Source organism: Triturus cristatus, chromosome 3_2 (genome assembly GCF_964204655.1).
Source record: "Triturus cristatus chromosome 3_2, aTriCri1.1, whole genome shotgun sequence".
Classification (NCBI taxonomy): domain Eukaryota; kingdom Metazoa; phylum Chordata; class Amphibia; order Caudata; family Salamandridae; genus Triturus; species Triturus cristatus.
In genome coordinates this window covers 606,136,082-606,157,397 of record NC_140584.1, presented here as the reverse complement: position 1 = coordinate 606,157,397, position 21,316 = coordinate 606,136,082, and the positions used below count along the sequence as shown (strand labels likewise).

General features: G+C 45.9%; 1 protein-coding gene across 1 annotated transcript in view; it reads right to left on the bottom strand.

Moving 5' to 3' along the window:
- Positions 1–21,316, bottom strand: part of COL16A1 (collagen type XVI alpha 1 chain) — an 871,927-nt gene that overhangs the window by 783,390 nt on the left and 67,221 nt on the right. The window contains exon 2 of the mRNA XM_085648479.1: positions 17,950–18,067. Coding sequence (XP_085504605.1) covers positions 17,950–18,055 — 106 coding nt within the window. The 5' untranslated portion in view covers positions 18,056–18,067. The remainder of the gene's footprint in view (positions 1–17,949; positions 18,068–21,316) is intronic.

Sequence of the window (21,316 nt, the reverse complement as noted above, 5' to 3'; positions counted from 1 at the left end):
AAAGCCAACGTTTCCTATGTCTGTATCCACAGTCACAAAACCTTTCTTGGTAAATGAAATCTACGATTGGGGATACACCCACCCCTTTCAAACAAACAAGGACATCATCCTGTAGGAGTGAATAAATCTTCAAAACACGTTGTGACTCAGTCATTTTTTTTTTTTTAAATATTTTATTAAATTTTTCCATCAGTGCAGTGAAACCAACAACAGAGAAAAATAAAGGACTCAATCCTCAATGTATATATCAGGAGAAATCCGAAGTTGTGACTCAGCCATGCAGAGAAAGTTCCTCAAAGTGAGTCTCTTCTGGGGTTCAGGGTATAGTCAGAGAATTTGTGGCACCAAGGCACAAGTCTCCTGCAATTATCACAACATTACTCGTTACTGGAAGTGTACTGTGCTCAATGACATTTGATTATTCTCAGATGGGGTTGCTGGTGCTAAGCAGGCTGAGCTCTCTCTAAAGCCTGGGGTACACATCTAGATCAGGAGCCTCCGGTCACTGCCAGAGGCTTGTCCTGTCCACTCACTAAGACGCTAAGCGTTTGAAGAAGGATCAGAGTCCTCAGTCATGATTAGGGCACGGCCTTAGGATATACATCCGTATAAAGATGCGTCCTCTTCATTTGTTTCTGTGGCTCACTCCCACACTAATGTATATATCCCATGGCACTGTCCTTCTCCAAGGATAAAATCCCTCTCGCCCACAGTCCCTAGTCTTGTTGATGGTTCATTCGGTCAAGGGTTCTTGAGCTACATAAAATGCTATTGTAACACAAGACATCCAGCCAGCACTTTTAGGGCTCCAGCACCATTACAACCCCGCAAGGATTTAAAGGGACTCATTCACCCAATGTTCATGGCGCCAGGAGGCTAACCCAGACATTGCCACCGCCCTCCCCCCGGGCTACTCCTTCCATAGGCAGGATAGACAGAAAGGCAGAGGAGGAGGTGTCGCAATTATCCTTAGGAACACCTTTAACTGTCACACCTTCTGCCTTGATCCCCTCACCGACGCAGAAGGCATAGGATTTTGCATAAACCTTAGCCAAATGCTCTCCTTCACCGGTGGCCTTATCTATCGTCCACCTGGTAATGCAACGAAATTTTTGGACTCGTTAGACGACGCTCTTGGAAGCTTCCTTCTTCGCTACCCACACTTTACCCTCCTGGGAGACTTCAACATACATCTCGAATCCACAGCAGACCCGCATACCAGAAACTTTCTGCAGTCGTTGGACATCTTCAAACTACAACAAAGCGTCAAACTTCCCACACACTCCCTTGGTCACACTCTGGACGGCATCTGTTCAAACTTTCCGTCCCTCTCCTCCCTATCCCCCATACCTCAAATCTGGACTGATCATTGTCTAATCCCCTTTCATATTTCCAGCTGCCATACCCCTATTTGCAATAAACGTATGCGCCATCTCACCCACCCCATCAACTGGAATACTGTCCAGAAAAACCTCATTCTTCATCCTCTTTCCCCATCTAATGCCCCTTCCCCCTCGGGTGACATAGACAGAGACGCTATAGGTCTCAACAATTGGCTCACTCACGAAATTTCGAGTCGTTGCCCTCCCCACAAACTGGACAGGGCCTCGAAAACAGCTAAATACAAGGCCCCTTGGTTCACGCCAGACCTAACTGCCGCTCACCTCCTTTGCAGAAAAGCAGAACGGAGATGGCGTAGAACCTACGACAACGGCGATCGCAGGAATTACATCCTACAGAGGAAAATCTATCTTGCATCCATTAAATCAGCTAAAAAAACTTACTACGTCAACGCCATTAAGGATGCTAGTCTAAAGCAAAAAACCCTTTTTGCAATAGTTAAATCCTTTACCAAACCTAAAGCTCTTCAACTGGAAATCCCTCCATCTCAAGAATTTTGTGATAAAATCTCCGACTACTTTGATGACAAAATCACCTCCATTCACAAAAATTTCCCCCCCCCTCCCCCTGTTCCTTCACCCCTGGACCCGGACCAATTCAACCAGCCTATCAATAGTCTCAAAAGCTTTACTCCTGTCACCTTGTCCCAGACCAGAGAAGCGATCCTCGCCTGCAAATCTGGCTCCCCCTCTGACCCCTGTCCACCTAAGATTCTTCACCTCATCATCGATGATGTCAACCCCTCCATCAATGCTATAATCAACCAATCCCTCTCATCCGGTTCTGTTCCCCGCTCTTGGAAAAAAGGGGTGGTCAAGCCGCTCATGAAAAAGTCGAACAAACCCCCCTCCGACCTGACTAACCTCCGCCCGATCACCCTCTTACCCGCACTAGGTAAAATAACGGAACAGTTGGTCCACAAGGAGCTCAAGACCTTCCTGGATTCACATAACTTACTTCACCCCCAGCAATCCGGCTTCCGGTCGAAACATTCCACTGAGACGGCCCTGATCGAACTGACCGATACCATCAAAATCCTTCAAGATCAAAGGAAGAAGGCTATCTTGATCCTTCTCGACCTCACGGCAGCTTTCGACACCATTTCTCATTCCATTCTGATCAATAGACTCTTAGATATCGGTGTCACCAACTCTGCCCTATCCTGGATTAGTTCTTTCCTCAGTGACAGGTACCAAACCGTCACCCTTGGCCCCTATCATTCCAAGGAGAAAAAGGTGTTTTGTGGTGTCCCTCAGGGTTCCATTCTGAGTCCCCTCCTCTTCAATATCTATCTTATCCCTCTCCTTACCCTCATAGAATCGTTCGGCATAACCGTCACCTCTTATGCCGACGATACTCAGTTGATCATTCCTCTTGATGACAATTCCAACACGGCTGAGCTCAACCTGAAACACTGCCTTACAGCAGTCTTCCAATGGATGGACACCAATCACCTGCGCTGCAACTCGAATAAAACCGAGATTCTTCCCATCGGAAAAAATGCTTCCTTCTGCCCTGCCCTGTGGTGGCCGGACAACTCTGCTGCCCCACCACAAACTGTTTCATCAGCCAGGAACCTAGGGGTTCTCTTCGACTCCGAGCTCTCCTTCGATCTCCATGCCTCGACCACAGCAGGAAAATGCTTCGGCATAATAAAGTCCTTAAGGAAATTCTTTGATTTCCTCCCACTTGACTCAAGAAAAACGGTGGCGGTAGCCCTCATTCTCTCCCGTGTGGACTACTGCAACGGACTCATGGCAGGGACCAAAAAGTCCACCCTCGCCAAACTACAAAGTGTCTTGCACACTGCCGCCCGGCTTGTCTTAAAACTTCCACGAAAATCTTCCATCTCCGCAGCCCTTAAGGCCTTACACTGGCTCTCCCTGCATAAGAGAATCCTCTTCAAAATTCTCATTGTAGCCTTACGAGCCTTCAACAAATCCGGTCCTTCCTACCTGACTAAACGCTTCCCCCATTATACTCCGTGCCGCTCCCTTAGATCTTCACAAGATAACCTCATGACCCTGTCTAAATTCAACCTGAAATCCAAAGGCGGCAAAACTCTAAGCACCTTAGCCATTAAAGCCTGGAATAATATGCCAAGGCATCTCAGGCTCCAAACAGTCGAGAAGCCATTCCGGAAGCTTCTAAAAACCTGGATCTTCAAGCTTCCCGACGACTGGTCCAAAGCTGCCATCTAGCCTCCCTCACTTCACTCTGTGACTTGGAATCAGGACTCATAGCGCCATGATGCTCCTTCCGGAGCGACCGTCTGCGCTTTAGAAATACCTTTCCAAATTCCAAATCTCTGACAAAGGGGGCGGGCCGCCTTCCATTGCGCTAAGAACCGCTCTGCACTCCCATAGCACAGGTCATTCAGGCAGCACGTTTGGGGCTCAAGCACCTTTCCAGCCCCCAAAGATCTAAGGGCACTCATTCCCCAACGTTCAGAGCAGCAGGTGGCGCAGGTGCAGACCTCTAAGAGAGGGGGGGGCCTCCTTCCATCCGCTAAGAAGCGCTCTGCACTCCCACAGGGTGGGACGCGAGAGGGTCATGCCTGGGCCAAGGGTGCGCAGGTCAACGACAGAAAGAGGCATGGCCACTCCCCTTGGCCCTGCGGCTGAACTGTAACAGGACTCTCGCTGTGCAAAGGTACTGTTTTTACAAAAAATATTTTTATTGTTTTTTAATAAGCATCAAAACAACTCGGCAGATACATCTCGTTCAGCATCCATCTGTTATAGGTGACAAGATTTACAAATGGTAAAGATACAGAATTAACAGGATCACGATTCCCCTGCACGACCCCAGTGGTACTCCCCCCACGTACGAGATATCTCGCAGATATCTCAGCTAGATGTGGAGTTAGGAAAGCGAACACCCCCCGCCCATGCCCTGTTTCAGATGTTGTCCAGTGCATTTCTCTCGTCCTCTTCCATCTTTAAATTGTAATAGCCCAGACATGGTTGCCAGATTTTCTGAAACTTTTGCGGGCATCTCCTCGCTTTATATACAGTTTTTTAAGCTCCCATATACATATCCACACCAGTCCGCCACGCCTTCAGCGTGGGAGGATCAGGTGTCCCAGAGTGCTTAGCTATATCACATTTAGCCACTATAAGACCAAGGTTACTAAGTAAAAGTTGGTATCTAGAAATGTCGACGTCTGTGTGGATGCCCAATAGAACATATTTGGGGATTTGCACTTCCAATATTTTGTTTAGTTCTTGCACGATCCGTGTCCAGTAGCTAGCTATATATTTGCTGACAGTCCCATAATGTATGAATGAAGGAGCCTCTTTCTGTGCTACAACGCAGACACTCCGGCGTCTCCGCCCTGCCCATCGCATGCAGTTTCGCCCGGTCATAGTATACCCTGTGTAGGATTTTGAACTGAACCAGTCACAGTCTGAGCTTAATTTCCACCTCTCTGGGGTGCATCAAGGCCATCTCCCAGTCTATATCCTCTAGTGTACCCACAAGGTCTTCCCACTTGCCCAAGAGACTCCTTAGTCTGTCAGGCATATTACTTATTAGAGTTTTGTAGGTCCAGGAGACCACTTTCTCCTGTATCTCTTCCTGTAATAGCCGACCCTCTAACGGGGCATATTCCGGGAGATCCACAATATCAGGTTTCTGCACCTTCCATGCGTGTCAGAATTGAATGTATTTATAGTGCTGTGTATCCGTCAAACTATATTTCGTTTGTAGGTCTGCAAATGTCATCAGTGTGCCCCGTCGTGTTATGTCTCCCAAGGTAGTGATACCTATAGTGTCCCATCTTTTAAACTCTTGCAGTTTTGCAAGCTCAAGTAGCCGCTTACCCTCCCATAATGATGTGGATTTCGTTAGCCGTTTGTCCCATTGCATCACTTGTTCGGCCTCCCTCCATGCCTCGATCATTCTCTGCGTTGCTGGTAGTAGGCTTCTCGTCCCTTGGCCCCCATAAATGTAGTGAAGGTGTGAGCATTTGTGAAATTGGAGTCTCTCTAGGGTGTATGTGGGGTGGTCCTGCGGTGCATGCCCCCATTCATTGATAACCACCAGGTGTGCCGCTCTATAGTATGCCCTGACATCTGGTACAGCAATTCCCCCATTGTATTGGCTACGTTGCAGTGTTCGGAGCGCCACTCGGGGGTGGCCTCCGTCCCACAACAAAGTGCGCAATTCGGAGTTTATTGTATTGAAGATTGCCTCTGGTATTTTATAGTATGTATTTTGGAGAATATACAGTAACTTGGGCAAGGTGATCATTTCAAACATAGCCGCCCTACCGAGCAGAGTCAAGGGGCGGAGCTGCCATCGAGCCAAATTGTTACGGAAGTCCGCTAGGACTCGTTGAAAGTTATGGGAGAGGCAGCATGTCACATTTACAGAAATGTAGAGTCCCAAATATTTAAAGCCTACCTCCACCACCGGGAGACACGCCGGTATAAACTGCATGTCAACGTGGCACCCTATTGGGTAGAGGACTGACTTTCCCCAGTTAATCTTATATCCCGCCTGCCTACCATATTCTTCGGTTACGGTAAAAATAATTGGGAGTGTCTTATCCGGATTAGTTATATATAACAGAATGTCATCTGGATAGAGTGAGATACGTTAATCTGGTAGCTAACCCTCGGGGTCCCGGAACCCTGTTAGGTCTGGGTGCATTCTGATCAGACCTGCTAGGGGTTCTAGAACAAACGAAAAAAGCAGGGGGGACAGCGGGCAGCCCTGTCTAGTCTCCCGCCAGATGGGAAACTCAGCCGATTTAACGCCATTTACTCATACTCTAGCCCTGGGGTTTGTGCATAGGATAGCAACCCATGCCTGGAAGTTGTGCCCAAAGCCCAATTTTAAGAGGACCCGTCTCATGAAGGGCCAGTGTACTGTATCAAATGCCTTTTCGGCGTTGAGTGATAATAGCAGATGTGGAATCGCGCTTCCTGTAGTCGCGTCTAGCCAGTTTGCCAGTCTACGGCGATTGAAGTGCGTAGGGCATTTGGGCATGAAACTCGACTGGTCCTTGTGCACCAGGGATGCTATGACTGTCAAAAGGTGTGTGGTCAGTATGGAGGCCAATATCTTGGTTTCGACATTGAGGAGCAAAATTGGGCGGTACGAACCACAGCAATCCGGGGTCTTGCCCAGTTTTGGTATGACCACAACTGTGGCTTAACCGAGGCCTGGGGGAGCGCTCCCTCATCTTTTGCTGCTAGAAACAGGTGTAGGAGGCGTGTGGCCAGAATACCACTGTTTTGTGTGAAGAATTCCCCTGGGAGTCTGTTCGACCCCGGGGTTTTCCCCGACTTCTGCTTGGCAATGGCAGCATTGACTTATTCTGGAGTAATGTCTTTGTCCAGGGCCTCCGTGTCTTCCGTTTGCAAGGTGGGCATGTCTATCCCAGTGAGATAGTCGCCTTTGCTGCTCTCGTCCGTCGTTGAGCGGGCCGAGTACAGGTTGGCATAATAGTTCGCGAATGCAGCAGCAATCACGGTGCCGTCGTATGTCGTGTCCCTCCTCTTCAATTTGATCTACCCAGTTCGTTTCTCGGTCTTTCCGGCTCAACCATGCTAGTAGCCTTCCCGCTCTGTCCCTGGTTTCGTATAATCTGTGGTGAGTGGTTAGATTTTGTGTGCGAGCTTCTCCCTCCGCTAAGGCCTGGAATTCCCTACGTGTGACCTCCAATTGTCTAAGCTTCTCTGCCTCGCTATCTGGGGATATTTCTTTTTCTAATTCTAACAATTTACTCTCTAAGTCTCGTATTTGCAACGTTTCCTCTTTATGCTTACAGGCAATCACTACTGTTTTATTTTTTGATGTACAGACCCTGGCCTGGTGCGATCGCCCTGTACCCTTGCTGTATCTGTTGCACTATTACACTTTATGCAGCAGGTGATAACCAGGATGACCTCATTGGGCTCTCTGTATCCTGCCATTGGAAGGGACCATTGGAGCCCTCATGGCATGATTCCCACCAAAAGGCGGCCTCTTTTTCTGGGACTATAAACTCAGACATTGGATTAGGGATAGCCACTAAAGTACATTTAAGAGCAGGCTTAGTTGACTACCGTGGGACTGCCAATCCCTTCCATATATTTGTTTTTTGTATATGTCTTCGGGGTCGGGGAACTGATTAGTCGAACTGTACTCCTCACAATAAGCAACCAAAAGCTAAGATGGGAAAGAGGAAGGCAATGGATAGCCACTCATCTTGTACAACCCCAGCCAAGGCCACTTCCATTGACAGAATGTTGTACAGCACCATCGGGGTCATCAGTACAGAGATTGCACTCACTGAACGGCGAGGGAGCCTAGAGTCCTGCAGGGATCCAGGGTTAGGGAGCTTCCCATACTGTGTGCCCAGGGGCTGCCCCCCCGAATTCATTGTGCTCTGAGAATAAAGTACTTGCCGAATCCCCTACTTGACGACAGGGGCGGGATGGTCCAGAGCGCCATATTTCCCGTACCCCTATATATCCAGGCAGCCTAGGTTGCAACAAGAAAGAACATGATGCTGTTAAAGGGCCCCACCCTACCAACCCCAGGGGGAGCCCTAACTTGCCGGTTATAATTCTCCCTCCGGCATCAAGTCTATATGTAGTAGTACTAACCAAAGCACCCCACCTGAGGTCTAAGTGAAACATATGATGTGCTTCACAACAAAGCCCTGGGGTGGTTAGTGCAGTTTAGAGGTTTCCCCCTTGCCCAATCCAATGAATTTTTGCATACCAGAAGAGTGGTGCGGATTGGACTAGAGAGGGTGGACAGAGATGGTGACTGCGTCATCATAAATTTCAGATCACCATCTCTGATCCATCGTGTTTTACTTGGTGGCACCAGTAAGCCACCAGGAGGGACCCACATAGAGACCCATCCCCTAGGCTATTTCTATCGCTTCCTCGGTGGCCAACACCCTAAAACTCATTGTCACATACAAGGGGTGTACACAGCACCTACACCACCTGTGCTTGGCCCTTACCAGAGGAGGTATAATGACACCTTTTTAATACCAACATTTAACCATTTTGATAGTCTGGCAGGGGTTGATTGACTGTCAGATGACAGGCAGTGGAGCCTCCCAGGCTCCAACGATGTGGGATCAAGTGTGTGGCTGCATCTTTTCTAAAGATGACTGAGGATCAAGTATGGCCACTGCTCACCATACTAATAATTGGGGTGACCAAGTTCAACAATGTTAGGGTAAGAGCGGGGCCTCCCTGGGTATGGGCGGATTCACGAACCAAGATCAGTGCCAAAACAGAGGAAATTATTACCTCATATCATATTTCACATTGGTAGAGCAGCAGTCTGACAAAAATGTGGGCCTCAATATACCCAGTGTGGGTTGTAGTGTAAGACAAGATAGTCCGAAAACTAAGGGGGGCTCCATTGTTATTGATACCACAACTTATAGTGCAGGTATTGAGGGGGGTGTTGCTCCCGTCCATACAAAACCAAAGAATTGGTGCAGTGGGTGGGGATACCGGTGCTGCTCTGGGGCTCCAGACTAAGCTAGTTGCATGGAATGTAGCAGGTCTGGCTTCCAAACAAGGTTGCTCAGAGTGGTGTGAGTTAACCGACCAGTTTGACTTTTGTTTATTTCAAGGGACATGGTCCCTGCAAACCCACCACTATGTAGGCTACGTTAACTTCTCAAAGGAAGCCGTACCAGCTGGTAAGGGAAGGCCCTCGGGGGACAAACTATCTGGAACAACACTGTTAGGTGGGTTGAACGAGATCCAGGTGGATTTCCCAGCCAGGGAAATGGCATTTACAACGCTGGCTTAACTACATGTGCCATTTCAATGCAAGAGGAGCAACGCTTGCATTAACCACCAACTTGGGGAGAGGAGTTGGCTGAACGACTAGGGCGGTCAAATTCAAATCTGGGGAATTGGGTTCGAGTCTCGGCAAGGACGCACAACATTCTGTGATTCTGGGCAAATCACTTAAACTCCTTGTGCCTTAAAAAAAAATTAATGTATCCTCATGTAACACACCTGGTGCTAGTGTAAAGCGCTCAGATACCCAATACCTTCGGGTCAAGTTCGGGCTATATAAAACTCTGTAAAAAAAAAAAAGCACGCATATGCCTTACCCTCGCATATGTGTGGTTAAGGCAGTCAGCGCTCTAGATGCATAGAGGAAAGGCTGGGAGAGGAACAGGAAGGATAGGGTCAGGAAGGACTGGGACACAGCTTGGGAAGTAGGGCTGGCGGGGTTGTGGGGTGGGGTTGGGGTCATTTTTAGGGAAGGGGGCTGGTTTTAGGGCTCATGGTAGGGGCTGAGGTCAGGTAGGTTTAAGGCTGGAGCTGAGTTTCAGGGCTCAGGGCGGGGGGAAAGGGCCAGTTTTCAGGGCTGGGCCAGTTTTAGGACTCAGGGAATGGGGGCTGGGGTCGGGGTAGGTTTTTGGGTTGAGGGCCGGGTTTCAGGACTCAGGGTGAATGGTCAGGTAGTTTTTAGGGCTGGGGTGGGTAGATTGCAGGGCTGTGGGCCAAGATTTAGGGCTCAGGGCAGGGGGGCCTGGGGTGTGACACACATATACCTTTCCCAATTATGCCTTTAAAACACAATTTGTTGTAAAAGCATTTGTGGTAAAGTCATGCCTGACATAGATGCGGTCATTGTTAAGATCTCGTTGTTAAGGCATGTGTAGTTTAGGGAGTCGTTGTTCCTTCACACTACACCCCAGACATATTTTGTGTTTGCCTAACAGGTCTGTAGGGTGAAACTTACTATCTCTGCAATGTCTACTGCAGGTCTGCTGGGTGCAACAAGGAACCAGCTGCTTTAGAGCATCTCAATCAACCTTTAGCCCCAATGGCAATTAATATGAGGAAAACAATGCAGAGTGACTTTAATTGCCAATTTGAACCATTGAGTGTAGAGCTTCTTTCTCTCTCGACTGATGAAGACGATCTATGGATAATTCCAGCCCTCGAGATTCCCAGTCAAGAAATGGACATCAACTGCAATTAAAATTAATGCACTTATTCTAAACCAAGGGCTATGAACTTGTAATGGTAGAACCAGCTCTGAAAGGGCAGGGTCCCACACTTTCACCAGCATTAACGTTACTAGCCTAAATTACTATATTTTGCTGGACCTTAAGTTGTGGCCACACCTGGAGGATATGATAGTTATGTCACACCAGGATAGTGACCATTATGCCTTGGCTCTCAAGCTTAACTTAAATATTGAAGACCATTTTGATATCACAGGAGAGCCACTATATAGAAGACTGATAGTTACCAGCAATAGATGCAGGGTCCAATGGAGTAGTATGGAGAAATCACAGAAGACCATTAGCCAGATCTATGGCTTGGTGGCTGATAGAATGGAGGGGATGGTGTCCCTGCCCTTGACAGGGGTTCCTGGAGGACAGCTGAGTCTAATTTTCAAGATACACAAAGGGATGTATGATAAATCTTGAAACCTTTTCTGTGTTGAGGCCGGGTGAAAAGTTGAGAAGAAGCGTCCACTGACCTGGTTAAACCAATTTTGCAGAAATGCCAAGACCAATCTGGTTGCATCCATAAAAACACAAGATAGAGCCCTGATCCAAGCAGCAAGGAGCGCTCACAAAAGGCTCTATACACTGCTAAAAAGGATTGGGAGCAGGGAAGGCTGGTGAGCTTCTTAGCAGCCGCCAAGCGAAAAGATCACCATGCCTTTTGGAATCTGGTGTTCTCTGGCAGCAGGGAAGGGTTCAGTTAATCGAAACCAACATCTCTGCCAGTGACTGGGTATCCTACTTTTCCAGCCTGTATGTGCAGCCGGAAGTACTGACTGCTGCTTCTAGTGACCTGACAAGAGAGGGGGCTCTGGGACAAGGGAGGCAGAAGAAAGTATTGAGGAGACCTCGATTGACATCTCTGTCCCTGGTCCCGACTACAATGCTCACAAACTTTTAGTCCAGGAAATATCTCTAGCCATTGAGGCCATCATATCCATTAAAGTGCAGGGTTTGGATAAAATCCATGGGGATCTATTTAAGAGTAAGACTTACATATGGAGGGCCTACTTTTCAACTCTGTTTACCGCCTTATTGAATGGGGCACCATTGCCTTCAACGTTGGCTGGAGCTGAAATTATTCCCTTATATAAAAAGGGTTCCCGTGAAATGCCAGCCAACTAGAGACCAATAAGTCTGCTTGATAGCTCACAAAAGCTACTTAGTAGCATTATACTTGGTAGACTCCATAAATGGCTGGCAGAAAATGATACTATATCCCCCTTGCAGGCGGGCGTTCAGCAGGCCACAAGCATGATTGACCAGGTATTCTGGCTCCTGATGTTATACTGGCAAGTGGCCACTCTTGTGGGGCAGTCGCCTGTATGTTCGTATTTGTGGACCTCCATTCCGCTCTTGATTAAGAACCCAGGCCGACCCTTTGGTGGGTCCTGCAAGAGATGGGGTTTCCTCGTTACCTATGAGATATTATTGTGAGAATGCATAATAAAAGCAATGCAAAGGCCAGGTGCAGTCAGGCTAGTGAGTTGACAGAGATGTCCCTGTAAGGAGAGGGGTAAGGCAGAGGTGCGTACTTGCCTCCATCTTATTCTCACTCTACATCAATGGTCTTATTCGTTTCTTAGAACAGAGTGATAGCGACACTCCAAAGTTGGCGAACATGAGGATATTAGCACTTGTGTTCGCCGATGGCACCCTTCTCCTCTCTAAGCCTCCCATGGGCCTGAAAAAGCTCCTGGATCGCTCCAATAAATTCCGGATAGATTGGGCCTAAACGTTAATGTGGGTAAGACAAAGTATATGATATTGAACCCGGGACATAACCAGACATGAGCAGGGGCGCCCCTTGAGAGAGTCCATACTTTTTCCTATCAGGGCATTACATTATCCGGACATCTGTGGTGGCAGGCACACATTACGCAAACCAGGTTAAAATTTGAACAAGTTCTAGGAGGCATGATCAAGCTGACACACAGCTCTCAGTTTCGACCTGCACAGCTGTCCCTGCAGGCATACCAACACCAACACCTGGAGACAGCTACCTATGGAGCAGAGCTGTGGAGTCATCTAGATGCTTCTACCTGAGAATCAGTGGAGAATCGATTCATGCATCTATTGGTTAGTGTCCCGTTTAGGACTCACCTACTCCCACCTTAAACTTGATCTTGGGGTGAGTGCTCTATCAACTAAAACAGGTCTAAGTCCAATTTCCTACTGGAGGAGGATCTGGGCTACCCTAGAGTTCCATCCATATTGTGAAAGCCTACAAGAAATACTCAGTCTTGTGGGCTCCTGTAACATACCCTGGATCAGGTATGTGAAAGCCACCCTGGGAGAGATCAGGTTGGCAAAGTCGAAACCCAAGTCCAATATTAAATCGGCCTACTTGCAGTACAGATATTCTCTAATATACTCCCGGGCAAGCTGAGGTACTCCTATATTGGAGAAGATTTTCTGGATGACATAGAGCCCCACCTTAGCTAGGCATTTATACTTGCTATTTCGCTACAGGACTTTACGCCTTCACTCCTTTACTGCAAAGTGGGTTAAAAACCAGAGAGAGGATGGTCGGTGGAGCCCGGCTTGTGGTGCCACTGAAGAGATCCTAGAACATGTATTATTTTTTGCCCGGCCTACTCGATCGGCAGGCGCAACTGGATGCTTCCACTATGTCAGAACATGGCATCCGAGAGTGTAATGTTGTTGCATCTGGGATGTTAAAAACAGATTCAAGCAAGTCACTGATTTATGCGCTCATTCGATTTTTGAAGGCTATGTGGATAGCCAGGCCAAATATATGTGCCTCCCTTGAGAACCAAACCCACACTACTGCCCCAACTTGTGAGATATAATAAGCATCATTTGTATAATCGTTTTTAGATGGTTCAGAATTTGATTGGCTTCTTTGATCTTCCTAATTTGAGTACATTGACTAAATGTAAACATGTTTTTAATTTTTTTTGCTGCATGCAAGACTATTTGCTGCATACAAGACTATTGTTCAAAGGCTGTTTTAAAACCATGAGTATTAGCCCCGTGTTTTTATTGCATGTATCAAGTTAATTGATGTGGTTTGATGTGGATCAATCCAGTCCTAATGAAGACCTCATGAAAATATCCTCAAACTAATTTCTGGGCCTGTTTAAAAACAAGGGTCCACATATCTGATCCTCTCGATAAAGACGGACAGTATTGAACGAATTATTGTTTGTAGTCCCATATATATTAACCACTTTTAAAATGCAATTTCTTCAACTATGTTAATTTTCTTATTTTCCTCTTGGGGCCCTAGCGCACGGTGATGTCCTAAAACTCACAAGTGTTCAAATCCCATGTTTTTATCAGTGGTTATCAAGCTTTTGGCAAAGTACTTTGTGGCAATATCAGTTGCGTTTTACAAATTTATGAAAATTGTGGTTAATAAATTACCCTAAATGTCAGAAATATGTCCACATGTGGCTATTGTAAATAATTCTGTAATCTATACCTGATTGGAGCACCCATAATTTATGTTTCTATAATGTCCCCAGCAACGATTCTTAGAGAGAATAGCCGATCTCATGGGTATAAATATTGATTACTGCAGACGATTTCCGTGAGGATAAGCATCTTAAATAAAATCTGTTCCCCTCTTTTAGGCATTGACTGTTTCTCTGGTTCACCTGTGTAATATGGCCCACGTTTCTTTCCCAAAAGTATTTGTGTGCATGCAGAAGGTTCTTGAAAAACTGGTAGGAATCGCTCTATTAGATAATTCACAATAGTCATTGATCTAGGGTAATCTCGCTCCACTTTGGTAGAAACTCTGACATCTGCCTCAGTGGCGGCTGGTACAGATAAGAGCGGCGAGGCGATGTCGGCGAGGCACGAGCATAAGGTAAGTGGTTTTATTTATTTTTGTATTCAATATTACCTACCCCATCGTCTGTCAACTTCCCCAACCGTCCCACTCGCTTCTCACCTCACCAGTCTTACCTCTGCCGTCCACCACTAATCTGTCTTACTGGCGTGCCATTGTGCTTTGTAAGTAGCAGTTTAAAGCAGTATTCTGTAGTCATTGTGGAAAAGAACAATGGTGACCACTGTTGATGGTGTCCTCTGGCTGAGCATCTACATCAATTTGGCTGAAATAACTGTGTTGCAGTAAAAGATGAGAAAACTGGCAGAGTATGTAGTAGGCAACTTGACAGTAGCTGCAAAAACTCCAAAATTGTTGATGAAGCTGGCAGAGGATTCAGTCATAAAACCCTTGAAACTCTACTTTGATCATATTCCTCTAAGAGCCCCTCAGCATTTATTTTTTCCTAAATAATGACCCACCATGGAAACCCCTGTTCATAAAATGGGCATGCGTATCACAGTGGGCTTGTATATCAGTGGGGTTAAATTGAGAAACAAATTGGCCATTAATGAAAATGAAAATTTTCCACAATTAAAAATTGTGATTGATGACTTTTTATGGTGGATCCCATGTGTTGCACTCTCAGAGAAATGTATGCCATGTGGTGCATATTAAAGCACGCTAGTAGGCTCAGCCAACCCAAAAGGGAAGGAGAATGATGAGACAGAGAGGGAGAAAGAGGGAACGAAGGAGGATGTGAGAGGAAAAGGGGATAGAAAATGCATTACAGTGACCGCTGTGCTGAGGTTAGACTTATAAATATTTGAAATGGCATATATTGAATGTATTGAAATGGCAGACTCTTCCACTGTGAGAGCAGTTTGCTAGTCAACCAAGGTGATAAAAACATGTATTCTTGTCATCGTCACAGACATTTTAGAGTGGAAACGACAAGGTTCTCAATGTGAGACACATTGCTTGTCAGACTAAGTACAGAAGGTTCTTCAGGGAAGCCTGCTGGTAACCTGGGGGAGGACTTGAACACTGATAGACAACCAAAGGCACCTGAGTTCTATGACCAAACCATCCTTCAAGCTATGCATAATCCTACTCTTAACTTTGATGCCTCTGTATTGCTGCATTCCCCGCACAGAGGGAAGTGAACAATGGACCAGCGCTCGCTGCCTCCATTGTGCTGCTTAAAGGTCTGACGGTGGACCCTGTGGATGGGGGATGTCCTCGCCTCTTCTGGCTCCTCATTGTACCTTCTTCTTCTACATTGCTTCTCCACCTACCAGTCTGTTTTTTAGACCAAATACAGACAACACATTGTCCTTTAGTCCAGTGAGATGCCAGCATTTTGTCATCTCTTCTGCTCGCAGAACGTTGGAGACCGTAGTATGTTTTTAACAACCATACAAATCAGTTACACATATGCACGGCCAGATTCTCTATTGACTCAGAGCAAATCCACTTTTGCTCAGTGGTGAGCAAACACCATCAGCCCTTACATATCTTAATGATCCCGAACTCTATGAAGACTTGGAATGTAGGCTGGCAGGAATCATGCGGGACAAACAGGGAACTCACGGATCAAGGGCACATGCAAGCCTGGTCCAGAAGACTGAACAGAGCTTGGAAATCTGTCCATCCACTAGTTTGTAAAGAAAAAATACCAGAAGAAGATGACATTCTATCAAAAAATTTGAAACAACTAATTATAAATCAAATCTGCCTAAAATACATTCAATAAAAGAACACCTAAGTGTTGGAGAAACTTACCGCCAGAAAAGTTCTCCCATAAATTAATATCAAGAACACATCTTTATCGGTGATTACAAAACTATATTAGTTAAGGACGCTTTTTATTTAAGCCCTCTTTTGTTTAGGGCAGGATTCGATTGGTTGTCACAGAATTTATAGATATTAATCATTCGGTGATATTTGTACTGAACTTCATAAAGCTCTTTTGCATCCTGGTGTTGACACACAAGAAATAAATCATGGAAACTGTTCATCACTGGAAGGGATTAGATGGCATTTTCTTACCAATCATTGGGGGGATGCACAACATTTAGAATGTATAATTTATGTAGCATAGCAACATCTCCAACACATACTCACTCAACTCTGTTGCCTCCTTTCCAAAATACTGCTGTGAAACTTTACCCTGGGATTAATGCACATGATCCACTCTATACAATGGCACAAAATGTGACCCTTTCTACGTGACAGGTCATGATAAACCCCGAAGGTGTAGTAACAGACATGTGACGGCCATTCAAAATTAGGGAGCATTGACTCACCATGTATCTGTGACTTAGATACTGAAAACCCGCTACAGAGCAGAGCAGAACTCAACACAACCTGGGTTTTATGGAGGGCAGTGCACAAGGAGCATGAGTGAACAGAGGGGACCAGAGATACAGCATCAGGGGATGCAACAACAGGGGAGAGTGAAGGTGTGCATGGAGGGTTGGGGCAACAGTCTGAGTGTACAACACTGTAGGTATGGCCAGGCATATGCGTGACTCCGCAGTGGCGGTTCACACCGTCTTTACACATTATACCGCATGTATTGCACACACAGTTTTCTGTTTCATTTCTGAAGAAATTACTTTAGATTAAGGGGCCCCGTAGACACCAGAGGGCAGTCCACACATCTGCTAAGAATGTGGCAACTTCCCTTTGCTAGAGGGCTCTACAAGAGCGGCCGAGCATTCATACCTAAATAGCTAACACCAAGGTGGAGCGAGCACTTTCAGCAAAAAATATATTCTGCAGAGTTTGGAGTGGGGGCGCCAGCTTAGGCTTCACATTCGAAAACCTAGAGGTTCCCAGACCTGTAAATGACGTAGGAGAACTTCCTGTTTCTGGTGTGGCCGCCCCCTGATTTAAACGGACTCCCGCTCTGTCAAACCCTGAATGCCAACCTCATTTATGTTCCTGGAATAGTTATGCAAACTGGCGTATCAAGTAATATAAAATCTCTGCATGTACACAGAGGACTATTATCATATATTTGTGATCTGGGTCGTATGGTCACGACTTACTATGCGTTTTTTCTGAGAATAACGGATATATACTCCAGACTTAATGGGAAATTCCAGTGCAGAGAAAAACAGTTCCCTTTCTAGCTATAAGAAGTATAAAGAAAATTAAAAATACCCAATTTAGAGAACATATATGTCAGGACATAATTTACATGTGCCGGTAGAAGGTGTGCTGCATCGCAGTATTCCAGAAGGAGTAACTCCCTGAAGCTACCACAGGCAGACACAAGCAGGGAATGCAGTTATTGAGTACATAGTTAGAAAGTTCTTCACTCGAGAGAATATGTGTTCCTTTTAGATGTGCAGCATTTCAGATATTCCTCAAAAGTAATGCTGGAAGCATAAAGAACTTCACTAACCAGTTTGGGTCATGAAAAGCAGACTTTGAGAAGAAAAGATTTGTGGAGGTTTGGCGTCCACAAAGTTTTCAGTTATTCCCTAAAGAACTGGGGTTAGGGCAATAGTTATTGCAGACTAAACAGAGATAATTCAATCTCAGCCAGATGCTGTTATATATTTCCACCCAGCTCCTTTTCCATGTGTAACTTCTTTCATATGCTGATGTGGCATTCTCTTCAAACATTTTCAGTCTGCAATATCTCAGGGGTGACACGAATGTGAGTTGAATTTCCTACCACTGCTGCAGGTTGTTGAAGAAATAAGAATAAAGCAGAGACTGACAAGAGACCTACCTGTTCGCAGTGTCTGAAGCATGCCTCCATGACTGGATCCAAGCACACACGCCAGCAAAGACCAAAAGAGCCACATGGCGTTTGGAGAGGACTCGCCCCCTAACATATATCACTCCAACTGAAAAGGAAGCGAAGGAAAACGTGTGAAGGGAACATACACAATGAGTGCGAACAAGGCTCTTAGTGAAAGAGATCCACAATAACTTATCTTTGGACACCATCAGCCAGCAATAAGTGCATGCACCTGTATGCCATGAAACTGAGCCTAGTTGTCATAGTTGATCAAAACCATTCACTTCTGAACTCCAATATTGTAAAGAACAATCACACTCATTCATAAGCAAAGAGACACCTTAATGGACCAAGACATCCATACAGTCATCCAACCAGTTTCCACGCATTTACCCATCCTATACCACCATCTTCCTTCTACATGCATCTAGTCTAATTCTTCTCATCAGTCTCCTCTATATTTTCAGCCTTATCGATCACCCATTTCTCCATTCTAGCTTCCATAAAACATGTCTTTGTCTCCCTCTCACCCAACACCAAATAATATCTAGCACTCAGTACAGTCGCCGTCTCTAATTTAACTGCCTTTGTCTCTAAATCACCAAGCTCTCCAACGAGAACGCAGCCCATTGCCCCACTCTACAACCGTACATCAATCCTTCACCATACTCTCCACCCATTACAATCCCTGATCCCACTCTTCAACAATCAATAACCCCGCTCACCAACCATTCAACAATCCAGCACCACCGCCTCCAATAATTTGACAACTTTATTTCTCTGTTCAATTAGCCAGCAATCTCTCCCCTCTCTCTAATTGTTCAATAATCCTTCACTCCATTCTTCAACTATTCAGCAATCCCTTATGCTACCTCCCAACCATCCGACAGATGCGCCTCTTTGTTATTCATTTTGTTGACATTAGATTGACATCCGAGGTCTAAGCACATAGTATCAACTGAGACAAGCAGATTTTTTTAATCAGTACCACTTTTAGTCCATATCAGCGATCATGCATACCATAGTATCGTCCGGACCCCTCCTGATCGTTGGGAATCATCGCAGTGCCACTCACTCAATCCTGCGTCTCTTGCGATAACATATAAGATGGCAGTGGGTCCCCAAAATCTTTATGGTGAAATGTAGGATGTATGGTTTCATTATATAACTCCCATTGCACATTACAAAACGTCATGTCTCATAAGCAACAATTTGTTTTGGGTGCAGCTTTGCTACACCAAGAGCCCGCTGTCCATAGGGAACTGTGGAAAGCCTGCTTTGTCCGCAGAACCCAGCCGATGATAAAGAAGAATGTCTAATGGGGTGTCAACACCTTTGCTTTTATATTCTGTCAGGTTATAAATGAGCCATCAGGAAAAAAGGTCATCCAATACAACTATGCCCAGTTTCTGAAGGTTATTGTGCGCAGCATGAACCTGCGTCAGGGAGCAGTGCACTACAGTGTGCCTGCAACAATGGGGAGCTTGGGGGGTTGTGTTGTGTGACATGTACTGGTTCCTACCAGGCTCTACATGATGAGCCTATCACATCCACGTCATCTTGCAGAGTTGGCGGTTTCCGGCGTTAAGGAGCAAGAAGCGGGACGCGATGCGCCTGAGTGCGCTCTATTCATGCATGCATAGGCGGCGGTGATGTTGTCCACCAATATTTGATATAGTAAGCCTGCACCATCAGGTAATATACAAAGGGATCTGGTACTGCCAGTCCACCTTCCGATATCAGTCTCACAAGGACGGACCATCGTATGCGCTGTTGTTCATTGACCCACATGAGTCTTAGTAATCGTTGTCATATCTGTTTAAAAATTTCTGCTGTGAAGCGTACTGAATATTTGCAAACAGATACAGATGTTTAGGTCTGATAATCATTTTATTAAGTGAGATCTGCTCCAGCAGGGACAGTGGTAAGAGAAGCCAACACTCAACCCAACTACTCAACAAGGTCGAAGTGACCCCGAAATTACATCTCACAAATTCTCAGCCGTCTCGAGTGACTTGGATTGCCAAATATTTAACTGTGAGCCAGCTCCCCACGCAACGCAGATTCTATATCTATCCTCTCTGTGGCATCCGTCATGGGAAATACCTCAGATTTCTCCCAATTAATCTGGAGTCCCGAGAAGCCTCCAAACTGTATCACTTCAATAATTATCGGAGTCAGATTTACATTCAGGCTCTGCACAAACAAAATTATATCTTCAGGGTACAGGGAGGCTATAAGCACTTTGTCACCGGCTCTGAGTCCCCGTTGAATGTGTCGTTCTCTGGCAAAGGATGTCAGAGGTTCTACTGCAACCGTAAATAGAAGTAGCGAATATCAGATACCCCTGTCGTGTGCATCTGGTGATCGGTATCCACTCAGAGTTATATTTGTTGAGTCTGAACCAGGCGCTCAAGTTTGTATAGAGTAAGGGAATCACCTTCAAGAACTACTTACCTCAAGCATAAAAGGCCACTCGAGCGTGTCAAATGCCTTTTCAGTGTCGAGCAGCAATGCCACGGTAAAGAGGTGTGGATCTGCTTGGTGCAACAAACACTTCAGGGTGTGAAGATTATGGGCTGTGGATCTGTTAGGTATGAAACCTGATTGGTCAGGCAAGACCAGAAATTGCATAAGTGGCTGTAACCGTTACACCAGGATTTCTGCCAAAATGTTAATATCTGTATTAAGCAACAATATAGGTCTATACGAAAACACTGTGACAGGTCTTTGCCTGGTTTTAACAGAATAGTAATGGTGGCATCTAAATTGTGGGTGGGAACTGTTCCGTGCACAGAGCCTCATTATAAACATCCAGTAATTGGGGTGCCAATTCCTGGATATATTTAATTGAGAGGGGCCTTTGGGGGCCTTACCACCAGCCAGTGCCTTAATAACGTATTTAACATCCTCCAAAGTCATTGGCGAATTGAGTAGTCTACAACTCTGTTTCCAACCAGCCCAAAGCTATGTCTTTGCGATAAGCCGCAATGTCACATGAGAACCATTGCATCCTGGACATGCATCAATTGCAATAATACTGCTTGAATGCCACAAAAATATCCGAAGGTGCAGAGGGCCGCAAAATAGCTTCCACCTGCACACATAATATGGAAGTCTGGACTTAGCAAGATTTAACCATCAAGGCTAATGTTGTTCCTGCTCTGTACCCTCTCCATACTGTGAGGCGCACTGATTTCCTACGATAGAGAGGCTCGCTAGCTCTGCCAGCTCCCTAACCTGTTCAAGAGGGGTTTGGAGCTTGTGTAATGTAGCGCTATGTCAGCATATTCCAGCTCTAGAGACCTAAGCTTTAGTTCCAGGCGATCGTGTGTGTCTCTTAGGGGCTTGAGGA